Source organism: Opisthocomus hoazin, chromosome Z, assembly GCF_030867145.1.
Source record: "Opisthocomus hoazin isolate bOpiHoa1 chromosome Z, bOpiHoa1.hap1, whole genome shotgun sequence".
Taxonomy (NCBI): domain Eukaryota; kingdom Metazoa; phylum Chordata; class Aves; order Opisthocomiformes; family Opisthocomidae; genus Opisthocomus; species Opisthocomus hoazin.
Genome location: NC_134454.1, coordinates 52,256,428 through 52,282,036, shown reverse-complemented (window position 1 = coordinate 52,282,036; position 25,609 = coordinate 52,256,428). Strand labels below are relative to the sequence as shown.

The 25,609-nt window shown below is 37.9% G+C and overlaps 2 protein-coding genes across 4 annotated transcripts in view; one reads left to right on the top strand and one right to left on the bottom strand.

Moving 5' to 3' along the window:
• VPS13A (vacuolar protein sorting 13 homolog A) overlaps positions 1–12,276 on the top strand; it is a 115,095-nt gene extending 102,819 nt beyond the window's left edge. For both annotated transcript variants that reach the window (XM_075411763.1, XM_075411762.1), the window contains 4 exons: positions 4,634–4,719; positions 5,365–5,488; positions 7,028–7,102; positions 9,340–12,276. In XM_075411763.1, coding sequence (XP_075267878.1) covers positions 4,634–4,719; positions 5,365–5,488; positions 7,028–7,102; positions 9,340–9,390 — 336 coding nt within the window. In that variant the 3' untranslated portion in view covers positions 9,391–12,276. The remainder of the gene's footprint in view (positions 1–4,633; positions 4,720–5,364; positions 5,489–7,027; positions 7,103–9,339) is intronic.
• A 73-nt stretch (positions 12,277–12,349) lies between these two features.
• LOC104333383 (guanine nucleotide-binding protein subunit alpha-14) overlaps positions 12,350–25,609 on the bottom strand; it is an 88,051-nt gene continuing 74,791 nt past the window's right edge. For both annotated transcript variants that reach the window (XM_075410890.1, XM_075410891.1), the window contains 4 exons: positions 23,391–23,519; positions 20,056–20,185; positions 18,551–18,704; positions 12,350–17,535 (listed from right to left, as the gene is read on the bottom strand). In XM_075410890.1, coding sequence (XP_075267005.1) covers positions 17,345–17,535; positions 18,551–18,704; positions 20,056–20,185; positions 23,391–23,519 — 604 coding nt within the window. In that variant the 3' untranslated portion in view covers positions 12,350–17,344. The remainder of the gene's footprint in view (positions 17,536–18,550; positions 18,705–20,055; positions 20,186–23,390; positions 23,520–25,609) is intronic.

Sequence of the window (25,609 nt, the reverse complement as noted above, 5' to 3'; positions counted from 1 at the left end):
GCATCCATTCACGTATCCTGTCTAGTTTGCTGCTCTCTTAATTGGGTCACAGCTGTCATTACCCATCCTCCTTTGGAAAATCTGTTGTGTCTACGTTGCAGGAAAGAGCAGGATCCTTACCACTTAGATGTGCAGCGTTTCGATATTATTACGTAGCCATTGCCCATCCCCAAATAGAAGACTTCTATATATTTACAGGAAGCTGGCCGAGACTAGCTAATGCCAGTTGTTTCAGAAGAACATGGAAGCTTGTGTGACAGTTTCATTTTAGTTCATTTGTGATTGAAACACAAATGCTTACATATGGTGGAAAAGCAAGTAAAAACTAGAATTGTTCTAGGCAAAGCATGTAACAGCTTGTTTGCTGACAGAGAATACAGAAAAGAAAACTGAAAAATTTTTCCATTTCCCTGCTGATACAGTAGTCACTTCAGATGTTACAAATTAAAGAACTTTGGTTGTATTGGCAGGAAACACAACATCTAGATGTGGGTCATCATAATGAAAGTGTAGGTCAGTGTGGTTTCTCCATTCAGCTCATCAAATGAATTCTCTTGGTATTCAGATAAAAAGTTGACCAAGATAATTCTGCCTGTTAGCATAGGCAAAAGTAGAAACTTTGTGTTCTGAAAGAAAGCTGCTGTCCTAGTTTTTACTGTCCTGCATACTTCGACCTTAGATTGAAATGTGAACCTTGACCGTGAATTTCTGTTGATTTGAACAAAACCATGTTGACTTCAGAGCTGCTGTTCAGCATGGCTTAATGGAATCTTGAATTCAGGCACTGACACATCATGGACAAAAGATTTGTTTTTTGTAGAGTGATACTGCACATTAGGATAACTGGAATGAGAGAGTAGGCATTAGAGGATTAACGTTAGTCCTTATTAATAAAGGATGAGGAGAGAATTTTGCATGGCAGAAAAAGGAATTTTTTTTTTCTTTAAAACAATTTTTCCCCTTTTTCACAGATATTCAAGCTAAGTCTAACAAATGACTCGGCTACTGCTTAGAATTATTAAATGTTTCTGTGGGGAAGACTGGATCTGTAATTATACCACATTAGCCTGCTGAAAGTAGCAATTCCACAGCTTTTGAAGAAGTCACCTTATAATCTGAGCTGAAAGATGACATTCATTATTGGAGTTTCTGACAACAACAGTGAATTGCCTTCAGAGCTCACATGTTTGGACAGTAATCAGATCATAAGGGAATACACTGGCAATCTAAAATCCAGTTGAAAACTTCCAAGTTAATCTGAACATCAAGCGAGATGAGTAGCAGATTTATAACCACTTTTTAAGTAGTAACTGTCTTTACAGTATTTTGTTTACGTGTCATTTCAGTTGAGATGAGTTCAAGAAGGATATCAGACTTACTGCTAGTATTTTTTTGAACTATAACCAGAAGGATCATAGATATAAAATTTTGTCTCGGATACTTACACTCTGCTCTGTTTTATTTCTGACTTTGTCAAAGGCCTCTGTGCTTGCTTCTCAGTAAATTAGGAGCACGTGGTGTGATTAGGAATCTTTCCAAATGCAGAGATGCCACTTTTAAGACACTGAGAATATTTGCATATCCGTCTCTGCACAAATGATTGCACCTACTGTTAACTTATTGCAGTGACATCTAAGTATTTGTACTACAAGTAAGAATAATTTGCAAAGGAGGGGATTTGTGCTTGGATTACTTTGCATTTTACAGCTGCTGGAGTGTCATTTTTCAATAGATTCATTCAATTTCCATGTCTAGTTAAGGAACAATAACACATACCGAAGTAATCAGGTTATTAAACCTTTTTTAATTTGGAACACAGAAGATGTATTTTAAAAATTAGTTTTTCTTACAGTGGTGAAACTAATGTTGAATAAACAACTATTGATCAGTGTTAACTTTTTCAGTTTTGCATCACCAGAGTGGTCGAAGTTGCTGTCTTTCTTGAAAAAATTATTAGCTAAATCCTGTAAAATTTGAAAACCACATTTGTGCATCTATTTTGAGGGATCAATTATATGTCCTTTCTTATGTTTGAGTTGTGTAAGGCACTTTGGTAGCAGAACACAGTAGTGATCTTGCTGTAAGAATTTTGAGCAGTAAATTGGTGTATCCCTATATGATGTATTTCCTAATGAATAGGTTCAAATTTAATGCTAAATGGGATGAAGATTGTAAGTGAAGGGTAGAAAAATCTAAAGGCAGAAAATTTAGAAGTATTTTCTGCTCAGCATTGGCGTAGATACAAGCGTTACCTTTGCAAATGAACCATGCAGCTTTTTCCTGTGCTTTATTTCCCAATTAGCATCTATTGTCTCCAGAACTATAGAACGCGGGTAGCTAGAGTTTATGATCTTTGACTCATGGCTAACAGTGAGGAGTAGTTAGCACAGCACATACCACATGCTAACAATATTTTTGTGCGGAGCTAATCACTTGTTTATGAATCTTAGTAGAATGAAATGCTTTTCACGGAATTTGGTGGACATTTAAATAGCTTTTGGTTATGATTGCAACCTGTGTGATAGCTAAGTACTGTACCTCCATAATGATTTCAATTCATAATCAGTAAACTGAGCAAGTTACAGTGCGGTGAAATGACTTGTTGAAAATTAACTAGCAAGGTAATGGGAAGACAGGAAAAGGTAACTCTGCTCTCTTAAATCCAATTTAAGGGGGATTAACATTTGGATTGAGAGCCAAAGCTCAGTGCTATGCAAAGCGTAAGAAAGTTACCTTCTCTGATGTTGGAGAGAGACAAGAGATTCTCTCCATCCTAATAAGGCTAAATTGCTAAATGCTTCTCCCGTGCAATTGCTTCTGATAGAAGAGAGATCCTGGCCATACTTTGCAATATTTACGTGTTTGGTAAGAGAAAATTGCTGGCATTGTCACAGAGGCTTGCAGATTAAATGCAATGATGTGTTATTTGGTACCTCTACTGAACCACCCTTGCTCTTCCGACACACATTACTTCTGTAAGTTCCTGTCAGCCTTCTCTTCCCTTTCGCAGTCTTTCTTGCTAGGCCACTAACACTGAAAATCCATCAGGACATAGAACTAGACCAGTAGCCTGGTATCTTGGTCAGGTATCCTATCCATGCTGTCCGTCCGTACAACCTCCTCGGTCTTCTGACCCTCCAACGTGTCATGTGCTGGGACGTTGTAGAGGCTACCTTGAGAGAGGGGGTTTTGTTTATTTAGTTGTGAAGTAGGAGCTTGGACCGAAATATGAGAGGCAGGGAGAGACTCATATCGGAGGCATGGCAACCCCTAGACAAAACCTGAATAGGGACTTTCCAAAAATAAAAAAACCCCTCATAATCTGTTTTCCAATCTCTTAATTCCTCATTTCTTACACCATTCTTTTTGCTGTATTCATCCTGCCCCTGACAGTAGCTCTTGCAGAAATAAATTCAAGCAGTGGCTTATGTAAATAAGCACGTGATCAATAGCTGTGATTTTGTAGCCCAACAGAGTTGGGGAGAGAGAAATAATCTGAACTTTCTGAGAACTTTCTGGAAAGCTCCCTTTTGGGAACGTGTTACTCAAATGTTCTTGCATTTCAGTCACTAAAGAACCGGCATCTTTGAGGGAAGGTGTCTTTTAAGAAAATCTGTTTGGGCAAGTGGCGTTATCCATGTGGCCGAATCTGAAGTTGTAGAGTACGCCTAATTAAATGTCTTTATCATTTTACAGTGGTGATGAATACTCTTTAAATATTTTTGCTATTTTAACTAACCTACATGTTTTTAAATATTGGCGTACATATCTGCAGCAGTGTGTTTGTAGTTCAGGGTTTATTGAATCATACTGGTTTATATTAATCTATTTTTGCTTCCAATTTGTAACAGATGGAAAGTATGCAAGCAGTCCTGTTTCTATTCCCAACTAAGATGCAGCAGTCTTAATCACTAATTTAATCACTCAATGCATAGAAAGTCAGGAATCCAATGGTTGCCGACTCATGTCAAAGTGACATAGTTTCTGTTTTTAAAAATTATTCATCTGCTGTCATCAATACTTAAAATTTGTTGCCCATTAAAGAATACTCTGCTACCATATTCATGCAATTGGAGGAAAAGCTTAAGTATGTTCAGGGAGAAACAAAAGAACATGGAGAAATGCTAAGTGTTACCTGGAGTGCATTATTAAGTCCCACTGTCTACGTGATAGTGGGTTCCTTTATACAGTTAAGTATAGATTTATTCCCAGAGTTAATTACTCCACTGTTTTGGAGGTGACTTGGCATAAATTAGGAAATGAATACTTATTTCTTTTGTTGTCTCACAACTGTATTAGCAGAAGTTCAGCGTGCACTAAAAATATACAGAAAATGGAGTCCTGAAATATTTTGAGAAATTATATTGTCTCTTGCCAGTTTTAGTTAGGATTGATTTTTATTTGCATAGCTGCATTGACAGCAACCAAATAATTCTTTGTAATTATGAAAATTAGCCATCACAGATCTGCTAATCGTATTCTGACTTTTTGAAAGTAGCATTTTATTTAATAGTATGTGCTATATGCTTTGTTACAATTTATACTTTTGGATGATAAATACATTTTAAGCACAAAATTAGGATATTAATTTATACTAGCATATTCAAGGCTATAAAACTTTTATGTCTTCTAGAAAATTGAAAATGGAAGATTTGCAAAACTCAGATACATTGCACATGCTATGGTCAACAGTACAGATCTGTTAATGGTAACAAAAAGGTAAACAGTTTTGACTATGAATAATAAGTACTTAAAACTGTCATCAAAAAGTGCATGCCTTGATAATTGTTGATCAGTCAACTGTGCTTTGATGTGTCTGTCGTGTGTAGATAAAATAATGGGGAAGGTATGCTTAGTGCACTGTTAATAATCTTGTTCAACAGTTCAGCACAAGAGTATGTTATTGTGAGTGTCATAGTAATTTCTCTGTTTAAGGAGAGAAAAGGAATGCTAGTCTTGTGATTTCTTTAGCTGAGAAAGATTTGCTATAAATCTGGCTATGCTGAAGTCAATGGAACTGTGGGATTCACTTGGAAATTAGCATATTGAAGGAAAAAAGGATAATACAGGAACAGAGTCAACAATGTCTAAGTATCTGAGTATCAAGCATCCTGCTCAAATAAAAAGCTGTAAAACTTTTTGTAGCAATAGAGCTGGAAGTAGTGCTACAGTTTTGCTATGAAACAGTATTTTAAATAAGAGGAAGGTTCAAAATTTACTCTTTTGGAACATATGCTGTATGGTTGTTATATTGTTAGATGAGAACTATTCTGGAAAAATAAGTTCACTGGAGCTAGGGTAACTTAACTTTCAAGTACTTTTACATTAGTTTTTAAATTATTAATTTTATTTTCTGGTGCCTAGTGGTGTGTTGTTTGTGACAAAAGGGACATTTGGACAGTTGACATGTGAATGGCAATACACTTATGATGAGTTTACCAAAGAACCATTCATTGTTGATGGCAGAAGATTACGCATTGAAGCCAAGGTATGTTAACCTAACCATGCTTTGATTTCTTTTTGTGTTACTGTTTATAAAATTAAACTTTTAATTCCTGATCTCTGTCCTTTGAGTTCTTGATTTCTCTTCTAGTTGAGATACACTCAGAGAAGGGAGTTGAAATTTGGCATGGGCAAACTCCTAGGATAACTAGCTTCTGTTCTAAGCAGTATAATGACTGGGTGTTTGCAGATGAAGTTATTCCTTGAGCACTGGGAATTTTTTGTTGGTATGCACCAGTTTGTGGTGTGTTATTAGTTTGGAAAATGGCGACGCAGCAAAACTCTCTCAAAATACTTTTATTACACACTGTGGTGCTGGAAATACGCCAATATGTGGACTTCTGCCTTGTTGCAGTTCCAAAGATTCAAACATATCAGAGAAACACATTTGTACGTGCTCTGCTTCAAGGATGTTTTTTTTTTTCATTTGATTGTAATCAAAGTCTTCAAAAGTATAATAAGGTATTAATACCTTCAAAAACACCCATAATGAGATGTGCTTATCTCTTTCAACACAAGTTGAAGAACGTTGCTGTCAGTTGCAATTTTTCCTTTAAAAAATCCCAAAACTTCCTTTCCCTGGTAAAGTGGTAAAGGACGTAAGGAGAAAGATGACCGCTGATGACTGAGTGTACTTACAGAGGCAACGTTCCTTATAAAAAAAAAAAATCTTAAATTCTTCTTGTGTTGGTAACTGAATTTAATTTCAATCAATAAATTTACCTGCCAGTGTTTTGTTTCTGTTTTTAATAAGCTTCATGTGTGTAATTGCACATCTTAGTTGTCAGGACAGTCTTGACAGTATACAACGTCATTCAGTTTTTCACTCAGATTATTTGTTTCTATTGCAGAGAGCATGAAAGGCAGTGCCTATTGGTTTGGAATCCTCCAAACTGGATTTCTGACTGCAAGTGAACTTTGACAGGATGAAATAATTCTTAGAGTTTCTGCCATTTCAGACAATGCTGAATAATATATCCATCTTTACCCCTACACAGCAGTCATTTCAGAGCCCATTCACATGTCTGCAGTATGCTCTTTACTGAAACCTATGGCTGAAAACTGTGTTTTGCAAAGCACTGCTTGTGTTCTATTTCTGAAGCCTGAGCTACTATTTTCACTACCTAAGGCCACTACTTGCGAGTCAGTGTTGGTGGAATGTCCACCCAATTAATGACTTAAAGGAGAGGAGAATGAAGAATTACAATATTAGGAAGTAATGGATTTTGTTACCCTGCATAGTCCATTATCTGCCTTCCTCTCCAGCACACTTTTATAGTCCAGTCTCCAGGGACTCCGTGGTAAAAAGGGAAGTCTGTTATTGCTGGAGTGTTCCACTCCACTGTGCTTTCATGTAGAAAATGAAGTTTCTCAGGGTGTGTGCATGCGATGTGAACATACTTAGATTAGTGTAATGGGTACACATGGCTGTCTGAACCATATAGCTGCCTTAATGGTAAATAACTTCTTAGCTGTAAAGTTTGAAGAAACTAACTTCAATTTTTAATTACTTTTTTTTTTTTAGGAACGAGTTAAGTCTGTGTTCCATGCCAAAGAATTTGGAAAAATTATTAATTTTAGAACTCCAGAGGATGCTAAGGTAAAGTCAAAATACTATTACAATTACACTGTGCTACATTTGGCTTAAAAAGTGAAACAGAAATATTCTTAACCAGAAACGACTATGTATATTTAAAATTCAGTATTTCCATACAGCCATTACACAGATGGAAATGGCAATGATCTATTCAGTACAGAATTTCAAAAATACTCAATTCCAATACCAGACTTTTCCTTACATAAATCTTTGGAATTATAACTATCTGTCAAATGGCTGATTTAGCAGTACTGCTAACGAAAACTAAACAATCAAGAATGTGAATTAAAGTAGTACGTTATGATAGAACAAACTATACTTGTAAATTGCTCCTAGTTTAATTGGGGGGGGGGGGTTGGGTGTCATTCCTCTGTGCCTCAAAATACAGCTGTGGTTGAAGAATGAAGAAAATCCCTAGTGGAAACACAAATAGTTTATTTGATATATGTTATTACTGCTATTATACACACATTTTATATGATCTCTTCGATCTGACTACAACAGAGAGCAGGAGCAGTTCAGGTGTGCTACAAGAACTCTGAGGTAGCTGGGTTGCGAAAGTTCTGCCTTCTTTTTATTAGTGTAGCTAATTATTTTCACAAACAATTAGTCTATTGTATATTCACACCAGTGGGATATGGTATCCTGGGATCATACTTTGAAGTAGTCTTCGAAAGTTGCATACTCTCATCAGTTTAAGTTGCTTTTGTCTTCCCAAGGGTAGTTTCTAACCACAGCTGAGTGACACCATTTGGCTCTTACGTCAAAAAGATTTACAAACACTGTTAAAGTATTTGAGGGCCCCGTGCTGGATTTATTTGACTTGTCAGTACTCTTTGGAGGTACTGAGCTCCTCTTTTTATCCTTTTTGACTGTGGTGGGGCAGGGGTGGCGCTGAGGTCCAGTAGTCTGTGTGGGAAAGCAATCCCATATACGCCCCAGCCAAATCGGGAACAATTCCAAAAATCAAATTAATGATGTGTGCTGTAAGTCTTAAGCAAGGAAAAGAAAGCTGAAGAAGTTGTGTGTACTTTTCACAAAAATGTTGGTTTGAGTATTTTCCTAGAAAGGCTGTGAACGTCACAAAACCAACAGGAATGTGAATAGGTCACTGTCAGACAGGTTTGGCAAGGAATGTGGTTTTATCTTAGAGAAAGAATACTTAACAGATTCACTAAAAAAACTGCCCCCAGGGCCTTAGGGTCTATCCTGCAGAAAGTCAGTATTTGAGAGTTGCTTCCAGGCTGTTGGCCTACGGCTCGCTTCTGCAAATATGACATTTGTGTATGTAGAGAGATGACACTGAGGGGGGTGTTTTAGGAGCAGTGAAAATGAAACTTGCACCCCGGTGTGAGGTCATTTCAGTGACACTGCTTTGTGAACGTTGCGTCAGTCTAGTGGACACTAAAAGGGTGTGTCAATCTGTGAGAAGTGCCATGTTCTGATGTGAACAGTAGTTTCTTGAACAGCCAACTCTTCTTTCAAACCATCAGCATCCTGCTAAACAGAAGCTCTGATTTCCTTTAGGGGGTGAGCTTGTGATGGGGAGGAGGGGATCCTAAAGATCAGTAACATAGAACCTGATCTGGTAACGATTTGTAATAATCCTCTCATCTTCCCTGAAAGCATTATGCAGCATTGTTACGGCAATCCCTTTGTATAATTTCATCTTGTACCCTAGATTTCCACTTCACTGTGACTTCCCCTTATCTGCGCCCCCCCCCCCCCCCCCCCCGCTTTTTTTTTGACTCTCGGGAAACTGATTTCCCTTCTATGTTCAGTAAATAGCGTGTGGATTTGAGATTCCTGAAAAGAAACCAAATATAGTTACAGAAAGCTTCTTTCTGAGTAACTGTATTAGCACATTGCTGCAACTTATTCTTGTCTTCTGTCCTTTGTTATCCTTGTTTCTCTATTGTCATCTATGATTTGTCTAAAGTTGTAGACTAATGCTAATGTAGACTAATTAATAATGATGATGCCATTTGTTTTTTAAGATCTTATTCATTGAATTACACAACAGGAAACTGAAATATCAACCTAGCCAGTTTAATTAGCTGTGGTATTCAATGTCAGATATTGGTAGTTAAATGCGTCCATTGTCATGTGAACACTGTGTTACAACTCAGTTAGGAAGAGAACAGGTAGTGAAGTGTCTGGCCATCCCAATCTAATTTTCAGCTGCTTTGTATGATTTTTACCAAGGAAACATTTTTATTTTTCCCTTTTCCTTCTCACAGTGGATCCTTTCTAAGCTGGAAGAAGTGAGAGAGAATCAGCCAAAATCGTAATGAATGGAGAAGCATCAAGATATGAAGAACACTGAACAACTACCTTTTAATTCCTCTTTAACCAGCAGAACTATTTGAATATCAGCAACAAAAGCAAAAACAGGAGGGAAGGGAGATTTATGAAATTGTTTATTATTGTCACAACAGTCCTTGACTGTATCACAAAAATAGATGACAATTTAAAAAAATAATCTAGTGATGAAAAAGAATCTGCCAAGTTCTGGCTTGTTTTGTTTGTTTTTTTAACATAAGAATTCCAGATTTCTTTTTTATAAATACAGCAACTACATTTGATATTGAAATTGAACTCTGGAATAATTCTTATGGTACTATTCAGAGCAAATTTTTCAGTATTGATTTGATTCTGAAAATCAATACTTAGTTTCTGTCTTAGTTTTCATATGACTTGAGGCTGTGTTGAAATTAAAATTTCTTTATCAAAGGAAATGTTAACTTATTAATCACCAGTCTTACGACTCAAATTCTAAGGAGGAGGCTACTGACCAGACAAGTCCCATTTAGATGGTCACAGGACTGGCTGCTAAGTTAACAATAGTGTTTTCTTTTTGTAAATGAATGGACCTGGTCACAATGAATTTACAATTACAGTATCACTTTTAGTGTAAACTTTTTTATATTCTGCTCAAGGAAATGTTGCAGCACCTCTATCGATATTTACAAAAAAATAACAGTTTACAAAAATGTGTAATGGGGAGAGTTAATATATCTCTGCACTAAAAATATTAATTAAAGCCTATTATTTTAAATAGAAGTTATTAATAGTCTTGCAATTCAAGAAGGAGTCTATGGGGTTATAAGTGCACTGTTGCATACCAAAAATAAATGCCTTGGATTACGCAATATTGTGTGCTAAATGACTAATAAAGTCAAATTTATATTAAATAATAAATAGTATTTCACAGTTGCTTTTATCAACTTTCTTACCCAATGAAACATTTTTGTTTCATATCCAGACAGCAGAACTTTTACAGGGGGAGCCTGAATGTATGCAATTCTGCTTATTTCTTAGATGTAGTAGTCATAGTATTGTTGAATGGGTGTTTACTGCAGCTGATATTAAAAAGTACAGGAAACCGTACAGTGTTACATGAAGGTTTCCATAAATTCCCATATCAAAGTCTTCAAAATATCTGATACACACAGTAAGTACCTGCTACCAAAATATTATTTCCAAACAATTGTTTGGAATACTTATAGCTACAGGACATAATTCTGACATTGCTGGTGGTGCTTGAGATAGCCAAATTGTTGCATTATTGTAAAATCTAAAATGACTAGCATGCTAACCTACAATTGCAGTTCTTGAACTTACTTTAAGTCTTGCCTTTGGAGTTCAGTAACCATTTAGCCGGTTACAAAAATACATGTAATGTTGTAATTTTTCCCATAAATTGTTAACTGAGTCAAAAGATTGTATGAGAATTCCAAACTATGACGATGACTGTGTTACTCTGCTTGTTTGTACACCAAGCACGTACCAAGAGTATTAACTCAGGTTATAATCATGCCAAAATAATAGAATACTTTGCCTTAGATAAGTAGTGTTATTAGGTGCACTGACTACCATTCTGTATCTGTAATTTGGTTTTCATCTATCAATTTTCATCTTAGGCATGAAAGTTCAATTAATAGCCTCATCATGATCTTGATTCTTGATTATTGTGTCTCCTCCTCTCTCTTTCTGCCCCAGTATTTACTGAGTATCTGCAGCAACTTTCACTTTTAGCAGCTCTTGCAAGTACACTTTGTACATTCCCATTTGTGTAGCTTTTCAATTTCCCTATTCTAAATAGTTTCTCATCACAGAGCCTCTATTTCAATTAGTATTATCTCCAGTTCTTAATTTCCTCACATTGATTTTGCCAACAGGTTCCTGATTCTCAAATCTCAGCTGGCTCTTCAGTAATATTTGAGCAATTTAACTATTAATGTTGAAGGATTTATTTTAAATGCGCATATCTGTGGTTAAGCTTGTTTTGGAAAATGTAACAATTCCTGCCAAATTGCATTTTTCCTAGAGTATAAAATATTTTGATCTTCTGTGCTAACCAAAAGCCGTAACACAGGAACTAAAACACTAGAAGTGTTCAAAACCCAACGTGGGACCTTTCCCCCACCTCCCTCCTTGTCTTCATTTGCAATAACAATACGATTTTCTGTAGTTCCCTTTTTCTAGTCAGTAAATTTTATCTTTTTCCTTTTTTTTTTTTTCTTCCTTATGCTTTCTCCATACAGTAATGAATGAGTTTTGCCACTTCTTGGCAGACACTGGTTCTCTCTGTTTTAACTATACATCAGTCTGGGGTGAGGAGAAAGGTATCACACTTAACGCCATTGTGTAGTTTTCTAGATTGCTGAAAGCTGTTTGAGATGTTCACTCTGCTGTGCCTCATTCCTTACTGCAATGCGCATATTTTTTCAGCACAAAGGCAGAACAGATATATTAATTTTTATTAAAAATATATATGCAATTAGACAAGGGGATCTCAATAAAAATTAAAATGTAGGCATTTAGGTCTGTCCACTGTGGTGTTTAAAAGTATATCATGGCCTTTACTGAAGTACTGAAGAACAGTTTCTCCTCTAGATGACTGTTACGTAAACTTAATACCGTTGAAAAATGTCATTTGGGTTCTCAGTAGTAGTTTTTAAGGTTTAGAATCACCTCTAAGCAATCGATGACAAACCAAACATAGAATCAAAGACGCCGGACACATTGCTGAAACGTTTGTAACTCTTAACTGTGTGCACCTCTTTTTGTCCAGCTGCATGGCTCTCAGCAGCATGGCTCTTTTGGTTTCCAGACTCCCCCGCACACCCCCGCTGACCTCTGCTTCACCTTGAATAAAGTGAAACTTAATTTTATTTGACTGGACTGTGGTTATTATTTGTTTTCTTCACAAACTGCTTTAATTAACAGGTAATACCATTACTCAGAATTTTGTAGGTAGAAATTGACAAATTAGGTCAAATCCTGTCTTGGAGAACACAATGTCAGGCTTCTGTTGCAGCCATCTCAATGACAGCGGAATACAGACTTCAGTCTTTACGTTTGGTTTATTGTAAGGACAAGTTTTTAATAACTGGATTTACATATATAAGCTCCCTTTAAAGTATTTCTTTTCCTGTTGCCACAGATGATGTTGACAACCAGATTCTTATGAAATCCTCTTTTTTTCCCGAAAAAAATTTCAGTATGTATGCCATTAGCTATTTATTATCTTTAGCACTTCACAAAATACACTTTCATATCAAACAAATCAGGAAAGTCTTTTGTTCCAAGTAATTTTTAGCCACCTATCTGCAAATAACAAATACCACACACTAGTCAATAAAAGATTAATATTACTATGTTTTAGTAGTTGCAATTTAATACTTACAGCATATTCTTGAATTTGAACTACAAACCCCAAGTTTCCTAATTATTCTGCTGCTGCAAAACAGTTTCAATAAATACATCACATACCTACCATAATAGGATTGCTAAGTCTTGTGGCTTGTTTGTAAATAGCTCTATATCATATGACATAAATACTCTGCTGGGCCTTATGTGTCCAAGACTGCGTTCTGCAATCCTATTCTTAAAGTGTAACGATGAGCCAAAAACACGTGATTCAGAGGCTTCTCTTGAAACCAACTTATGTAAATGTTAATGCTTCTGTCAGATTAAAAATAAAATAAAAATCTGTTTTTCAGTTGCTACAGCGGACATGTTGAACTGAGTATTCGTTTAGATAGCTTCTTTTTTTTTCCCATTAATTAGTTTTGATACAAGACTGCATGCTATCTACACACAAAATATATTTTTGTAGTGTTGGTTGAAAAAACTGAGGGAAAAGCATCTTTCCAGAGACAAACATCTTGAGCTCTGTGCATTAGTTGTCTTCTGCATTAAACTCCACAGGATCTCTTCACACTAATATCTGGGATGTTTGATTTTCTTGAAATTTAATCCATAATGAAACAGTGAGCAAAAATCTCCACCAAATCCTTTGGTACAAAAGACAAAATATATTGGCTTCACAAGATTTTCAGAGGATTCCCAGACAGAGAAGGAATCTGTAAACATGCATCCCCCCCAGCTTCTGTGATTCTGTGACATTTACATAGATTTGTGTATATTTGATTTGTATGTATTTTCTGATGCTGTATTAGTTTCAAGAATGAGAATACTCCACAAAACTATTCAGAAGGGGTTTTTCATCCCCTTCTTGAGTCTTTCACATTTGAATTCCAGAAAAGACCTGCCTAAAGATTGCACTGCTTAGAATCACATAAGTATTGTAGAAAGCAAGAGTGTGCAGTGTTTCTTCAGCAAATTATACAATTCCACAGTACCTTTTTCTGGCATTAAACTCTCCCAGTTGATCCCCCTCTCTCTGCAGTGACTAATCTGTACTGAAGATGCAGCAAAAACTAAAGAAGCAACCAACACCAATGAAACATTTGCCTCCCAGGAACCAAGGACATAGGTGGCTGAAGTTACTAAAAGTTAATTATGGAGGGGTTGGGATTTTTTTCCTGTGTTGACCAATTTATCTGTAACTTCTGCCAAGGAAGGGTCTCAGGTCCTATGCTTCAATGTGTTACTAAAGCCACCTTGGGCAAAGGAGCTGCCTGTCTTACTACCATGTGCAGATTATTATGGAAACTAATTCTATACTGTGGAAGGTTTGGGGGCTTTTTCTGATTGTTTTTAGGGAGTCGAGACTGTGCATGTCAAAAGAACAGGGTTATTAAATGTGGGAACTGTTGGTGAAAAATACTGCTAATATGCATTGTGTATTTGTAATTAGATATGATGCAAAGTGTTTCTGACTTGGATTTGTTTTTCATGTGTATCACAACACTTGCTTCATTATGCAGATCAAAATTTTACAAGGCATTTCACATTTTCATAGAGAAAACATTTGTGTTTTATTATCTTCTCTTGAAATGCAGATTGTCATACTTTGGTTATGCATTTCTTGAATGCCTTATGCTTTTCTGGCTAAAGCTGAACAAATTAGCAGAAAGCTGACACCTTTTTTTCCCACCTATAACTCTACTCCTCAGTCAAGATTTTCCTGTTACTATTCTTACCAGTGTATTAGTTAGGAATTTTCTGGCCAGTATATGCAAGCACATATATGCATCACCTAGGAGCCTGAGCTTTGTTATTCGACCGAAGAAATGCAACAGTATTCTTAGTCACAATTTTTGCTTTTGTGACTGCAAGTGCGATTTAAGAATCTAAAATTCCACTCACAGCAGACACAGGATCTTTATAAAGAGGTTTTGATTGTTTTCAGGGCAAATCTGGAACAAGAATTCTAAATATTCTTGTAATACTTCAAGGGAGGAGTAAATTCGTGTTTAAGTTTTCTCCTAAAAGGAGTAAAAGAACGTCCACACCATTCATTTTTATTAGCTCATCATCTACGTGTCAGTACATCAAAGGCTGAAACAAATGTGACTGCTGGAACAGGCATGATGAGGTAGGATACATAACAGGCAAGAAGGGAGAAAAAGTGAATTGTCTTTTTGCTGGATCTGTCCCAGTTTTTTATCTTTGTGGGCTTTCATTCCTTGTTGCATCAAGAGGAATGAGAACTACGTGCAGAAGTTTGTCTTGGTAACTGCCCTTCTGAATGTTTTTAAATGTTGGTTGTGACATGTGAAAGAAAACCATTCTTACACTGATGGGTCCTGTAAAACGGTCACTGTCTGACAATCCGCAAAGCTTGTGCCCCTGCAAAGACAGGCTCCCAAATTCATGGCGCCAACGTGCTCTTTATGTAGACAGCCAATCTTGACTCAAGATACAAAACCACTGTGAGTTTAAACATGTTTTTCCAGAAGCTCTAAGAGGGCTCAAAACTGGATCAGGCAGTTCAAGCATTTGGGCACTTTGTACACTTTCCTCCATCATATCTGCTGCTCTGGAAAAAGTACTTTTGTCGTCATCTTTTCATGTGACTGGAAGTTCTTAATCATAGCATCATAGGGTGGAAAAGAACTCTAAGATCATCAAATCCAACCATTTATATTTAAGTAACATCAAACTCCTTTATCCACAGATTTTAATTCAAGAAATGCTTTTGATTTATTTTTCTGAGCAGCAGCGGTTAGTCTAGGACAGCAGGTCTGGGGACTTGTCATGACATCAGTACTTCTGAGGGAGGGCGGTGACAACGCGCTGGGGACACGGACGACGCAGGCACAGACGTGCTGTTTTGCTCTGTGCTTTCTGTCACTCTCCCACAGCTGCGTCTTGTTCGGCAAGCGGCACTGTGCCCTGTACCTCATCCCGGGGTGTGCTGCACTGCTCCCTCCGTGTCAATTACTGCCACTCACTAGTGTGGGCACGACACGCAGGTCACTGTCCTTCCCTGACAGAAAAATGTTAAGGCTACTGCTTGTTCCAACACTAAAGAAAAGAAAAAATGAATCGAATGTTACAGGCCGTTTGCTCCTTAGCAACCAAAACCAGCTCTGGACATGCTTTACTTTTTCTGTGCTACTGGACAAAAGGGACCTGTGCTGTTTAATATGTGAAACGGTAAACAATTTTATGGGCAGTGAAAGGTCAGGGCTGCTTTTCACAGGGCTGAACTGCAAGAGCTATCAACCTGGCTGAATACACAGAAGCACTACTCAAGCTGAAAAACCAATAAAACTTGAACTTTTTCTGTGCTGCACAGAAATTGCTATTTTATGCTGATAATAAAAACTGTTGCTACAATATTTCTTCTTGTAAAAACAGAATTTTCATGTATTTAAATACAGGACAAACTCAGCAGCAAACTTGGGCTGAATTACTGCTAATAACAGACTGTTCTATGAAAACATTCTCCTTACCTGTGTTGCTGGGTTAGCTGATCAAGTGGCAGTGGCTACCATGAATTTTTCATGGGTAAAAAGGGTTTTCAAGATTGCCCTAATGTCTTTATTATTTTGCCTGAGACTTTTTGACCCAGTGAAGGAGAACTGACTGAGCTATTAGCGGTGCTGGCATCTTTAGCAGAGATGTTTGTAGTTGGGCAGGGAGTAGAGGACATGGGGAAAACGGCTAGAAATCTAGAGGAGAGGCTTTACTGTTCTCTAGTCTATGTAAAACTACCCAGGAAGCACAACAGCAGGAAAATGCAAAGTGCAAAAAGCAGGTTAAGTTGGTGACTTGGATGAATTTAAGGCCTAGTTTATCGCTGGCAGCTGTGGATGGCCTCCGAGCTCCTGTGGCAGTGAAGGCTGAGAACATTTGCTAAATGCCTTGCTGTTTGAGAAACGCTTTTCCCCGATAGAAAAAGAGTAAATTCCATGGACTGCTTACAAGATCTTAATCTTTCCTTGACTGTGACAGGTATTTTATTATTGTAAGGCACTTGAACAAAAAGGCAGTGATACACAAGGTCACCAATAATAAATCTTTTGTAGTGACTCCTAGAACATTAATGACTTTGGCCTATCAAGGCTACGGAGAGGTGCTTCTAAAAAGTGTAACAGGTTTACCCTAGTCTTTCAACTACATTGCTCAGGACAAGAATATAAAAATGTCTAGCACCCTAAAAAAACACTAGCTTGTCACTTTTAAGGCTCACTATCTGAAATTTTATAAGCTATGATTGTAAATGCTAAAAAAAAAAATTAATACCAGCTGTGCAGCAATGTAGGTATGTACATTCTTCTAAATATACTTAGTCCCTATAGCTGTCAAAAAATAACTCACAGACAAATCTAATATGGGAAATATGAACGCAATATTTTAAATATATAGCTTAAAAAGTAAACTTTGAAACTCATTCTTTGAAGTTCTCTTAATCTATACTTCAGTAAATATAAATCCTCCTCCCATTTCTGTAAATGGTATTTAAAAAGACACCTTTTTTTTTTTAATCAACACAGGCTGTGCTATGAGTAAGCCACACTTTATGGCTGCAGCTATATTTTTTCTTTAAACCAGGTTGAACTCCCTCAGGTTTAATTGCAGGATCGTGTCCTTGACAGCAGCGAAGACGAAACGAATATTTTCTGTGTCTGTGGCACATGTAAAATGGGAATAGATTACTTTCTCCTTGTCTGGATTCTGATCCTGATACAGCTTCAAAATGAAGTCTCTGGCAGCTTTGACGTCTTGTTTAGGTCCTAGTCAATCAAAAGCACAATCGGTGATTTTGAACAGCTAAAAGCTATGAGTCAAGGAAGAAACACATGGACAGTATCTCACCAGGCTAATGTCATATTTTAATGTCAAATTGCCATAAAGGTATACTGCCTTGTTGGCCTTTTGTCATTCACATGTTAGTGGAGCAAAAGCTGTTGCAACATTGCTTTCTAAAATGCGTGGAGTGTGCTTTTTCCGCAGGTAAACCTTACAGGTCAAAGTAATTTTTTACAAAAACCTATGCAACCAAAATTGCTTGGCATATAGTAATAGTTTGCTACATTCCTGTAGTATGTCAAAGACCATGAGAGAAATTAAATTTTCGAAAACACTCAGAATGAACAGGATTCTCTTTAGCCAAGAGGGATGTATGTTCTCTCTGTAGCTATTAAATCACTGTAACTCATTTCATTATTAGTTGTAGGATTCAACGGGCTACATGTCCCGCAGAATTAATACTGTATTAAGTAATGGAATATGTCTGTGATTATTTTCATCATTCTTTTGGTGACTTTAAGTATTAGTAATATTTGTTAAGGAAAGGTATTCAGGCTGCCTTTTAGCCTTGGACTTGTACACAGAGAACAAGTTACAATAATGAACACAAAACTGTACTATGGGTTTTTACTATATAAAGAGTTGGATTAATAGCCATATTCCCCAAATCCCGCCCCTCCCCCACCCTGTATCTTGTCGCTTGAGATCGAAGTTGAAAAAGGTGCTTCTTCTCATAAATAAACAGCAATCGTGCCACTCTGATGGTAACAGAATGGCTGCAAGAAATCTCTTAAAACTCTGCCCACAATGCTCCACTGAAAAACAAAGTTCCATTAAAACTGAGTAACTTAAGTTTCTATTTTAAAGAACAGAGCAGAAAAGCACAGATATCAAGTACGTTGTACAATTCCAGTTTCCATGTTCAATTTAATGAGGTAAAGCTAACTGGTTTAAATATGACTTTTAGCTTTGGGAAGATAGTGTGGGATAAATGCTTACCTCTGTATTCTGGAAAGTAACTAATTAGATGGGAATACATGATTTTCTCTTCTAGAAGATCTTTTTTATTTAAAAACAAAATGACTGAGGAATTCAGAAACCAGGGATAGGTAATGATAGTTTTAAATAAGGCCTTGCTTTCTTCCATCCGATTCTACAACAACAAAAATTAATACGAAGTTACACTCTCTAGATAGTAGCATATACAAATCACATCAGCCAGGGATCATAAAGTTTTTTTTTTTAAAGCTTTTAAAAAGTATTACTTTTATTAAGCATAACTGCAACATACTGGTTGATCATTAGTCTTCATGTTCTATACCCTTTTATTCACTGGGTTTTGGATCACCGCTATGAATGGCATGATGGAATGGGAAATCAAAGTAAGCCTTAATAACAGAAATTATTTGAATTCTTGCATGAGTTAGCGAGCAGCCATGGACTGGTACTCCATGAAAGCCTCTTCTGACCTCACAGTGAGAGCTGGAGCAGGGTGTATCAGGTCAAATACCTGATATTAACATGCTGTAACATAGCTAAGGGACAAGAGTGTACAGTAGTCATCTATACTGGTAATAAAGTCTGTCCATTTCAAGAGAGGTCTAAGGAACACCACATTCAGAGATTGCTGTTTGGAGTTCCTGGAGAGGAGCTTGTGATGGCAGTCAGTTTGTTATGTATCTCCTAATGTCTAAGGAACAAGAAACAGAACAAAATGTTCGAGATAGTGAAAGGAAAAATAAAATTAGTTACCGAAGTTGTTCATGCATCAGAAGATAACAGGAAACTTTGAAAACTCTATCTCAACTGCAATGGATGTTGTGACACCAGCAAGAGAAGTAGGGTATGCTTCTCACAATTCAAACAGATCTTGAGAAAGTGATCTGTAAGAGCTTTGGGACGTCAGAGTATTAAACGTTCTTGAAGGACATTTGGAGGAATCCTCATACTGCAGGACATAAAGCAACCACTACCAAAAGTAATCCAGTTCCAGTAATATGCTTTTCCCTAATTGCCTACTTTTTTTTTTTTACATCCTTCTCTACAACATCTGGCTAATGCTGATGGCGGCACTCTAGAATGGATGGGGGACCTCATCATGTTTTCTAACCTTGGGAAAGAGGTAAATTTTAAGTTATTTTGTTTTAATTTTCCTTAATGCATAAGTCAATTCTGAAACATCAGAGACTTCAAAACCAAACAAACAAAAAACCTAAACGCACATGACAGTGGTAGTTTTACTTGCTTATATACTGCTGATACTCAAATTCTCAAACATTCGACATGGCTGAAGCGATTTTAAAAATTTTTAAATAATATTTTGTATTTTAAGGTAGAGTTCACTGTTATAGGCAGGCTGCTAATGTAACAGAACTTCGGGACTGCTTGATTATCTTCTTGATGTAATTCTAGTATCTCCAAATGCTTGTATGAAGACATGTGAATGCCATCTTTCTTAAAAAGCACACATCTTTTTCTGTAGCTTACATACCACCACTCCTTACCTCATTGTCACATTCTGCCAAGACTTGATCATATTCACTTAATGCAACTAAGAAAATGATGGAAGTAACACTTTCAAAACAATGGATCCACTTCCTTCTTTCTGACCTTTGGCCACCTACATCCACCATCCTGTTAAACAGAAAGACAGTCAACATATTAGTCATTTTCATAAGATACTTTAAGTATATCCAAAGGCCTTATAACAGATTGCCTACCTGAGATAAGTTTGAACTGTGTATATCTTAACATTGTATGTTCTGTTTGATATTTAAACTTGATTCACTTGCTGTAGTGCTACAACTTTCACTGTACCATAGGGTTGTTGTGGGTTAAACCCAGCGGGCAGCTAAGTGCAATGCAGCCTCTTGCTCACTACTCCCCCACACCATGGGCGAACGGGAGAGAAGAAAGAAAAAGTAAAAGCAAGAAAACCTGGGGGTTAAGGGTAAATAAGAATTGTTTAATAAGTAAAGGGTAAGTGGAAGAAGAGAGAAAGAAAACAAACCAAGTGATGCAAAAGCACTCACTCACCACCTCTCATGGGCAGAATCATAGAAAGCTTTGGGTTGGAAGGGACCTGTAGAGGTCATCTAGCCCAAACTCCTTGCAGGGGGATCATCTTCAACTAGACCAGGTTGCTCAGAGCCCCGTCTAACCTGACCTTGAATGTTTCCAGGGATGGGCCCTCCACCACCTCTCTGGGCAACTTGTTCCAGTGTTTCACCACCCTCATTGTAGAATATTTCTTCCTTATATTCAGTCTAAATCTGCCCTTCCTTGGTTTAAAACCATTACTCCTTGTCCTATCACAACAGGTCTTGCTAAAAAGACTGTCTCCATCTTTCATATAGGCCCCCTTTAAATACTAAAAGGCCACTATAAGGTCTCCCTGGAACCTTCTCTTCTTCAGGCTGAACAACTGCAGCGCTCTCAGCCCCTCCTCACAGGAGGTGTTCCAGCCCTCGAATCATTTTTGCAGCCCTCCTCTGGACCTGCTCCAACAGTTCCATGTCTTTCTTGTGCTGAGAGCTCCAGAGCTGGACACAGGACTCCATGTGAGGTCTCACCAGAGTGGAGTAGAGGGGCAGAATCACCTCCCTTGACCTGCTGGCCATGCTGCTTTTTGTGCAGCCCAGGATGTGGTTGGCATTCTGGGCTGCAAGCGCACACTGCTGGGTCATGTTGAGTTTCTCATGAACCAGCACACCCAAGTCCTTCTCGGCAGGGCTGCTCTCAGTCTCTTGATCTCCCAGCCTGTACTGATACCAAGGATTGCCCTGATCAATGTGAAGGACCTTGCACTTGGTCTTGTTGAACCTCATGAGGTTCATATAGGCCCCCTCTCCAGCTCGTCCAGGTCTCTTTGGATGACGTCCCATCTTTCTGGTATGTCAATTGCATCACTCAGCTTGGTGTCATCTACAAACCTGCTGAGGGTGTGCTCAATCCCACTGTCTATGTCACTCATGAAAATATTAAACAGCACTGGTTCCAGTACGGACCCCTGAGGGAGACCACTTGTCACCAGTGTCCATTTGGACATTGAGCCATTGACCACAACCCTCTGGATGCCACCATCCAACCAATTCCTTATCCACTAAACAGTCCACCCGTCAAATCCGTATCTCTCCAATTCAGAGAGAAGAATGTTGTGAGGGACTGTGTCAAAGGCTTTACAGAAATCCAGAGCGATGACATCCATTGATTTTCCCTTGTCCACTGATGCAGTCACTCCATCATAGAAAGCCACTAGGTTGGTCAGGCACGACTTGCCCTTGGTGAAGCCATGCTGGCTGTCTTGCATCACCTCTCTGTGCTTTAGCAGAGATAAACAGACTGCTGCCCAACCAGTTCCTGAGAAAAAGATGGCCAAACTCCCTGAATACCCCTCTTTTCACTTTTATCACTAAGCATGGTGTGACATGGCATGAAATATGTCTTTGGCTAGTGCAGGTCATCTGCCTGGTTGTGTCCCCTACCAACCTATTGTGCAGCCCCCAGCCTATCCACTGAGGGGCAGAGAAACAGAGAAGGCCTTGGCGCTGTGCAAACACTGTACAGCAAAAGCTAGAAGACTGGTCTGTTATCAGTAATGTTTTGGTTACAAATCTAAAGCACAATGTGCTATCAGCTGCTATGAAGAAAATTAACTTTATCCTAGCCAGGTCCACTACACGTGTATAAACCACTTGAAGCACAACAGAAAACAGAATGCTGGGGTTTTTTTCTGTGTTGGCAGAAGTTTTAGCAAAGGTAAATGTGAAAATATTTAGTTTGTTTCCCCCCACATTCCAAAATCTCCATCACAATCCTCGCCCTCCACCCCCCAACACCTTAGGGTAGTCATATGTCACTACTCAAAATAATCAAAATGCTCACAAACATCTTAGTTCCACATCGAATTCTTATGGTTTTGCAGACAGTTAAGTAAGTCCCTCACATTTTATCCAGGTCAAAGTGTTCCCTAGAACATTCAGTTTTCCAGGAAAACGCAAACAAACAACAAAGTCACAGTTAGGCTGGTTGGACCACATGTTATCAGAGTGGATTCTGGTTCTGTGTTGTAACTGCAGGCAGGTGTTTGTTCATAATGAAATGAGTGGTTTGTTGGAAGAACATCTATAATCATGCTAGTGTGAATTCTGCAATTTTGAAATTTAAAAAAAATGCTTCCCTTTACAAAATCAGTAACCCTGCCTGTTGCAATAGCTTGTCTAGTAGCAGATAATTTTAAGATGCTTCTCACAATTTCTTTCAACTTTACAAGTACCTTTGTTTCTCTCAGTTCCATGGACCATTTCTTTTTCTTTTGAATATTGCATGGCAGGAAGAATACAAGTACCTACCATTATGACCCTCCATTTTTTTTTCCTTCTTCCCTCAGTGTCTTCAACTCCCCTAACTTTATCTAGCTGAAAGCTGTAAACTCACTTCAGGACTTTAGAACATGTTAGGGACCTCTCTTCCAGTTACAGTCAGGAGGCAGAAACTGTTGTCTCTAAATGGAATTAAACTACATTCCAATACATGCGTGCATGTTACTACAAATACCTTGCCTCTGCACCCCCTCATCCAAGGCTTTTAATTAAACTAATAGTTCAGAATACACAACAATAGGGCTACTTGAATTTAAAAGCTTTTTTCATGTAATCTAAATTCCAAAAGGAGGGATGTTTTGGAACACCACTCAAGTTATTGTATTAACTCTGGAGACTAAAAGGGCTGAAAACACATACAACACTCATTGAATGCAAAAGCATAAAGGACCTTAGAAATAAAGTAGCAGCAATTGCTTTCTTCATTGTATACTCAATCATCTGACAGGCAGTCTTACCTAAATATAATATTTTCTAAATCAAAAGGATACTCGATAATTCCTGTTGTTGGCACGCGGACTCTAAGAATATCTTGCTGACTTGGCACAAATGAGGGCATAGCAATACGATCAAGGTCAGTAAGATAACTGAAAAGTTAAATACACAACAGAAACAACATTAATGCACTATCATAAATTAATAACACAGACTCAAAACCAAAGCACTAACCAGTAACCATGGAAGTGTTCCCACAAAAGCAGCTAAACAGTAATTCATGGCCTTAGCACAATTGTTGCCGGCATGAAATAATAAAACCCTTTAACTGAGACCTACACGTACATTTCAGACAGAATAATACTAGTCAAAAGAGATGATGCCTGAATGCTCTACAGACAATCAGCCCACACCCAAAATGATTAATTTTGAGTAACCTTTGCTATTAGCCAAAATAAACATCAGAATTAAGATCTGAACACAAACATAAATATCAGTCCTAGCCATAATGTTTACCAACAGTACTCTATCCCCTGTCACTTCATACATGATGCTAATATTGCACACTAATTGCTGGACAGAGTTCAGAAAAGTAATTAACGGAACGCACTGCAAACATGAATGCTTCAAACTTACATATTTTTAATTTAAAGATGATGCATTTAGTTTCTTATCTGCCCATGCAGTCATTCTTAACTTCACCCTCCTCAGCTTCAGAAGGCTTTTGTGCTTTTCATGGCTGGGATTAAATTCTAGGATGACTTTCCTGTGCCTCAATAAATGAGCAATTTGTGAGCAAGACACAAAGAACCGATACCTGCTATTCCTCTCTGCAATCTATCTTCCCACCACTAGAAGGCAACATTATATCATCCAAAATCCTAACAAGGCCTGCAAAAAGCTTGAGGTATATTCCAAATCTCGTAACATGCCTGTAACACAAACCCTCCTTCATTTAAGTACTACCCTCCCCCCTTCCTTTTCCTTGGGTGGCAGAGGGAGGGTGCCGACGTATTTGCTCCTTCCTGCCTAAATATCCCGTCCATCTGGGCTCCAAAAACAAACTCACACTTAATGCTTTCACTTAGAAAACGTGTCTCAAGAAAAATCCTTCTCTCCAGCAATATAGCAAATTGGTATTGAGATCTCAATTGTAATTAACAGTAAAAGGAATATTTAATAAAATTAAAAATAAAACTGATTTTCAATTGTGGCTGCTTTCTTATAAAGTGAGGGTACAGGAGACCATTAAGTGGCATCCTTCTTCTCTAATGTAGGATTATTTAACAACAAGGCAGACAAACATCCATCAAGAATGATAATGCTCAACATGCAGGAAGAGATTTCCTGTGTGTAACCATTCTGAGTTAAAGTTTACCATAAATGCATAATCTAAATGCTGGTTGCTGAAATTTAACCCTGTTACTTCACAGCCTTGGCAGAAACAGAAATGTAAATTTTCTGTTCTCATGAAACAGTATTTTTTTCACAATTAAATTATTTGAAAATTGGGGGACTTATCTTCATTCTTCCTTACATCCTAAACTTTTCATGCAACTCAACTGTCCAACCTGCCCACTTGTTGTCAATGTATTTTGTACAGCTGTTTTTCATTACTTCCCCCATGGGAAATTCAGTTATATACCAGCTGTGTTGATCTCAGAACTGGGAGGGATGATGGTTCCAGTATGTTCAGAAACTCTAAAATTAGTTTGTTTCCAGTTTAAAATTTGTTGTGTACCACAGGCCAACAGAGACACAGGTATAACTAATAAAATCAGAGTGAACCTATCTCTTCATTACAAGCCAGCACTGTGCCCAGGTGGCTAAGGCGGCCAACGACATCCTGGCTTGTATCAGGAATAGTGTGGCCAGCAGGAGTAGGGAGGTGATCGTGCCCCTGTACTCAGCACTGGTGAGGCTGCACCTTGAGTACTGTGTTCAGTTTTGGGCCCCTTAGTACAAGAAGGGCATTGAGGTGCTGGAGCGTGTCCAGAGAAGGGCAATGAAGCTGGTGAAGGGTCTAGAGAATAACTCCCATGAAGAGTGGTTGAGGGAATTGGGATTGTTGAGTCTGGAGGAGGCTGACGGCAGACCTTACCACTCTCTACAACTACTTCTCTGAAAGGAGGCTGTACTGAGGTGGCTGTCAGTCTCTTTTCCCAGTGACAAGTGATAGGGCAAGAGGAAACAGCTTCATGTTGCACTGGGGGAGGTTTAGATTGGATGTTAGGAAATATTT